The sequence below is a fragment of the Balearica regulorum genome, chromosome 25 (genome assembly GCF_011004875.1).
Source record: "Balearica regulorum gibbericeps isolate bBalReg1 chromosome 25, bBalReg1.pri, whole genome shotgun sequence".
NCBI lineage: Eukaryota > Metazoa > Chordata > Aves > Gruiformes > Gruidae > Balearica > Balearica regulorum.
In genome coordinates this window covers 5,768,602-5,774,196 of record NC_046208.1, presented here as the reverse complement: position 1 = coordinate 5,774,196, position 5,595 = coordinate 5,768,602, and the positions used below count along the sequence as shown (strand labels likewise).

At 58.9% G+C, this 5,595-nt stretch overlaps 1 protein-coding gene across 1 annotated transcript; it reads left to right on the top strand.

Moving 5' to 3' along the window:
* Positions 1-1,029: 1,029 nt before the first annotated feature.
* Positions 1,030-5,021, top strand: PIM1 (Pim-1 proto-oncogene, serine/threonine kinase). Its single transcript, XM_075775718.1, has 6 exons — positions 1,030-1,367; positions 1,463-1,569; positions 1,659-1,709; positions 2,119-2,485; positions 3,127-3,303; positions 3,559-5,021. Exons 1-6 carry the CDS (start codon positions 1,286-1,288, stop codon positions 3,714-3,716), a joined length of 942 nt encoding a protein of 313 aa, XP_075631833.1. The 5' UTR covers positions 1,030-1,285; the 3' UTR covers positions 3,717-5,021.
* The last annotated feature ends 574 nt before the right edge of the window (positions 5,022-5,595 follow it).

Genomic DNA, 5,595 nt, shown 5'->3' with positions numbered 1-5,595 from the left:
AGCGATTCATCCCACAAGTATGTGTGGGATGCTGGGAACTCCTCGGTCTCGCTCGGGCGCGGGAGCCCAGATGGGCTTCGTCTGGAATAATTCAGTTCCCGGTGGCTGGAGCTCTTTGCTCTAAATGCTAATAGAGTGAGTAATCAGAGACCTCCATCCAGTAAATTATTTATCTTATCTCTGGAACTCAGGAAAGCATCTCAGCCAGCAACTTCCGTGGAAAAAAAAAAAAAAAAAAAGGAAAAAATCATAAAAAAGAGTTGTTAGTCAGGACTCCCCAGCTGGGATCACCACTTTTACTAGAAAAGGGAAAAGTTCAGACACCGGTTTGCCCACAATGAAGTAACAGCAGCGAGGGCGAGTGGGCAGGATGGGGCCCGGGGGCTGCCGAGCACCACCGGGAACATGTGAGATTGCAGGAAAAATAATTAAGTGAAGAATAAGCTAAAAAATTTGGGGATTTTCACGTGAATGCAGAAGGAAGAGGAGCTGCGTGACTCCCAGCCGGCAGAGCTCTGCCACCCCAGCCGCGGGGATGCTGCAGCTGGACGGGGAGAGCCACGGCCGCGGGGAGCCCGACCCTGGGGTGGCGGCAGGGCCGGGACGAGCCCCTCGTGTCCCCGCACCGCCGCTCGGGTGGGTTTCCCTCTGCCCCCCACCCCCGCCTGCCTACACGCGCTTAACGAACAATCGCGCGTTCTGTCAAAGCCCTGGCAACCGCGGGACGCGGTGGGACTCCCGCTCAGAACGGGGACGCGAGCAGCCGACTGGCCGCACCGGCGGACGGTCTCAGCGCCTCCCCACATCCCGCTCTCCCTTTTCTCTTTTTATCCCGTACTCCATGTCGTCCCCCCCTCAAACCGCCAAGACGGAGCCCCGAACGCCTTTGGCGCCTTTTCCTTCCCGCCACGGCGCGAGCCGCCGCGGCATTTCCTCGCCGGGGCTCTCTCCCTATTGGCTGTGGCGGCGCTGGGCGGGCCGGCGCGGTTGGGCCTGGCGAGGCAGCGCCGCCCCCCGGCTCTCCCTGGCCCGCCCCTGGCCCCCGCTACTCCCGGGGCCGGCTGGGGGCGGCCCCGCCACACGGGTGCCCGGCAGAGCGCGGAGCAGCCGCGCCGCGGCCGCTCCTTATCCGCCCCGCTGCCGTCAACCTACAGCCTCCGTTTCTCCGGGCTCCCCCGCCCGACCTCTGCCGCTCGGCAGCCCGACCGCCGGAACCGAGCCACCGGTGCCCGGTCCGGTTCGGGAGGTGCCGGGACCGGCCCCGAAATCGGGCGAGGGGGCCGGGATGCTGCTCTCGAAAATTAACCCGTTGGCCCATCTACGTTCCGGGACGGGTGGGGAGCTGCATACTGCTAAACTACAGCCAGGTAAGAGAGGAACGGCCCGGTTCTGCTCGGTCCCGATCGGTTGGGGGACGGTTGGGGCCCCGGGCGGAGCGCTGACGGCCGTGTGTCGCCCGCAGGGAAAGAGAAGGAGCCGCTGGAGAATCTATACCGGGTGGGCCCGCTGCTGGGGAGCGGCGGCTACGGCTCGGTTTATTCGGGTATCCGCATCTCCGACAGCACCCCGGTAAGTGGCGGGGACGGCGGAGGAGGAGGAGGGGGGGGAGTCGGCGGGGCGGGCGGTGTGCTCAGCCCGCCGTTCCCCTTGGCTTGCAGGTGGCCATCAAACACGTGGTCCGGGAACGGATCTCCGACTGGGGCGAGCTGGTGAGTGACCGGGGGCACCGGGGGAAACCGGGACCCCACGGGCGGGAGAAACCGAGGCGGGGGAGGGTGGAAAGGGGGACACCGTGGGGGGGAGCGGGCGTGGGGTCACCGGGGAACGCGGAGCATCCCCTGGGCGGGGTGATGCCCAGGCACCGGTGGGGCCGGGCAGGGGGGCACCGGAGCATCCCCCGGGCGGGGTGATGCCCAGGCACCGGTGGGGCCGGGCAGGGGGGCACCGGCGCATCCCCCAGTGAGACTGGGCAGGGGGGCACCGGAGCATCCCCCGGGCGGGGGGGATGCCCAGGCACCAGTGAGACCAGAGAAGGGAGCACTGGAGCATCCCAGGCAGGGGCTACCGGACCCCCAGCGCAGCATCAGCTCTGCTGACGGCATTTTTGTCCCACCGCAGCCCAGTGGCACCCGTGTGCCAATGGAGATAGTGCTGCTGAACAAGGTGGGCTCTGGCTTCCGTGGCGTCATCCACCTCCTGGACTGGTTTGAGCTGCCAGACAGCTTTGTGCTGGTGCTGGAGCGTCCGGAGCCGTCGCAGGATCTCTTCGACTTCATCACGGAGAGGGGGTCCTTGTCCGAGGAGCTGGCGCGGGGGCTTTTCCGCCAGGTGCTGGAGGCCGTGCGGCACTGCCATAACTGCGGTGTCCTGCACCGTGACATCAAGGATGAGAACATCATCATCGACCTCGCCACCGGAGAGCTCAAGCTCATTGACTTTGGCTCCGGCACCTTCCTCAAGGACACAGTCTACACCGAATTTGACGGTGAGCCTCCACCCCAGGGGATGCTCCTGGTACCGGGCATCGCAGGGCCCAGCCTGGTGGGACACCAGAGGTTCTGCACCCTTTGCTGGGGGTGGTGGTGGTGGGGAGATTAATTATTCAACCGGCTGCCAAGTTGCTTTTTGGCGCGGAGCGGATGTTGTGAAACAGGAGCCGGCTCCCGGCCCTGCTGACACCCTCTGCCACCCACCCTGCCCCGGGCTGGGGCTGGGGGAAGCCAGCCCGACAAAAACAAACACACGGGGGGGGGGGGGGGGGGTTGCAAAACCCGTGCGCTGGCCAGTTTGGTTTGCAGGTGCGGAAGGGCTTGGACTGCTCCGCTCCCCTTGTTTGCCTTGGCTTATTTTTTATTTTTTTGGGGGGCCAAGGCTGAGGGGGGGGAAAGGCGTGGTCTTTCCCCACCGGTGGGGTGTTTGGTTTTTTTTTTTGCATGTAACGGTCGGGCCTTCCCCGGGCCCGTGCTGCCCTCTTCCGGCACCAGCGGCTTTTTTTTACAACCCAAAGTTTGTAAACAAGAGTCACGTGCTGGCGAGGGGGTGGCAGGTCACACATCCCCGGGGATGCTCAGACAAGGATCTGGGAGCAGGCAGCATCCACCTGACAGCTCTGCCTATATCCCGTAGGAACACGGGTGTACAGCCCACCAGAGTGGATCCGCTACCACCGCTACCATGGCCGTTCGGCAACGATCTGGTCCCTGGGCGTTCTGCTCTATGACATGGTCTGCGGGGACGTCCCCTTTGAGCAGGACGAGGACATCATCGGGGGCCAGCTCTTCTTCCGACGGCGGGTCTCTCTAGGTGAGTACCCGGCTTTGCAGGGATAATGGGTTTTGGGAGACAGCACCGAGCACACAAGTATTTCGCTCTTACAGCGGTGAAGGCGGTTGATCTCCCATGGTTAGCTGGAGGAGGTGGCACATCCTGCCAGCCTGCTGTCCTCCAAAACGGATAATCGATTGGGTGCAGCTCTGAGCACACCCAGCATGGCCCAGCAGTACAAGGCAGACAGGAGCCTTCTCTGACTGACCAGCGGTTTCTGGTTTCTCTCCCCAGAGTGCCAGCACCTCATCAGGTGGTGTTTGTCTATGCGCCCCTCGGACAGGCCATCTTTGGATGACCTTTTCAATCATCCGTGGCTGCAAGACATTCACCTGCCCCAGGAGACAGCAGAGATCCACCTGCACAGTTTGATCCAGGAGCCTGGCAAATAACAGCTCCATGTATCTCCTGGCCAGAAGAAGCAAAGACCACCAGACTTCTTCCTTGTCACCATAGCGCTGCTTCCTTGTCACCATAGCGCTGAGCGGGGATCATCAGATGGGAAGGCGCACATCTTGTCCTGGAGCTGGGCTGGAGACCTGGTCTTCCAAGTGATGGTGGTCACCATCCAACCCAGCTGGCCTGGACTCCCATCTGAATGACCCTCTCTCATTGGATGGTTTGCCAGTAAATTTTTTTTGGTTTGGTTTTTTTTTGTTTGTTTGTTTTGGTTCTGGTTTTGGAGGCTCCCAAGTGTCTTCCTGACCTGCTGAATTCGGGACCGCGAGAAGATCGGAGACCTTATTGCGAGAAAGTCTTCAACGGGGGAAAATTGACTGGGGGGGAGGGCAGGTACCGCAGCCGAATGGCTGTCTCTTCTCCGCTGTCACCGTGCTCGAGTGCCTTCAGTTGCGATCTGGGCTGTGCTGGAGGAAATACTTGAATTTTCCTACACTGCTGCTTTTCCAAGACTCACCTGGGTATATAGTTCCTTTTCCCTTTTCAAAAACAAAACGGGTCAGAAGATGCTTAGGAGCCAAGCGGGCAATGCCTCGCCTCCCGTGCCTCCATCTCGCGTGGATTTTCTGGGGTTCTTTGCTTCCCTGTGCCCTCATGAATGCACAAACAATGCAAACCAACAGAGCTGTAAATGTGTAAAAAGTTATACAGGACCGAAGTTTGATGTACAGTTGTTAATAGCGATTACATTTACCTGGTTTTTTTTCCAGTTTTCGTTTTTAATTTATTTTCATGAATTTGTTTTTTGTTTTTTTAAGAGAGTTCTAGCCAGTAGGATAACTTATTTATTTATTTATAATTCATGTGGGTTTCCAACCCACGCCTTGCTTCTACAGCTGCTGATCCCCCCGGTTTTCCATTCGAGTCTTCCCTCTGTGTCTGTCCTGTGTCCATCCCTGGGTCCATAATGTTCCTGTCGGATGTCTGGTGGAGGTGCGGAGCGGCTGCCTGCTTCCCAGCTGTCTGTGTGCATAGTTCTGGTTGATGTTGTTTCCTCGCCACGTGCAGATCTCAGTTTGCAGATGAGTTTTGGTTTTCCCCACGGGTGTCTTGTCGGGCTGGGGAGGGGGGAGCCAGCCCAGGCTGTCCGCGCTGTTGAGTCTTTACATGTAACCAAGTGTGTAGCTGGCAGGTTTGTGGTTTTGGTTTTTTTTGTTAATAGTTAATATTGTACAGGGGAATTCAGAAATCTTATTTTTTTTATGCGGTTTTAAATAAAAACGAACCACTTGACGTGATGGAGACATCCCTTCATTGCGGTGTGGGGTGAAGGATGCTGGGAGTTCGTGGGTAAGGTGACCACACCGTGGCTACTGAGAGGACTGCCAGCTTGTCTCCAGCTGAGACTTAACTCCAAAGTTTTGCTGAGCGGCGTTAACCAGGACCAGCCAGCTGAAAGCACCATGGGGAAGGCTGGATCCAGCCTTCGGTGGGGTGTTTCCAGTGCTGACTGCTTCTGGCAGGTCTCCTGGGAGAGATCAAAGGAGTGTGGAGCCCTTGTCGTTTCCATTCATCCACAGGCTGGTGCGGAGCATGTGCTGGGGATGGTGAGTAAACAAAGATCAAAGCAACCTTATGAAAGGCCGGATGTTGTCAGCCAAATTAAATTTTGGTAAGGCAGATCCTGTTGCTCCGGCTCTGTTGGCGCGGAGCGGGTGTTGCATGCTGGGTGCCGGTGGGTGAAAAAAGCCGCCGGCGGGCTGTCCCCACCTCCAGCTCGGCTGTGGCAAACGCGGAGTGAGAGGAAGTCGATCTTCGGATTACAAGAAGTTGGTCGCTATCAGTCAGCAGTGGTAATGCTTCGCTCAAGCT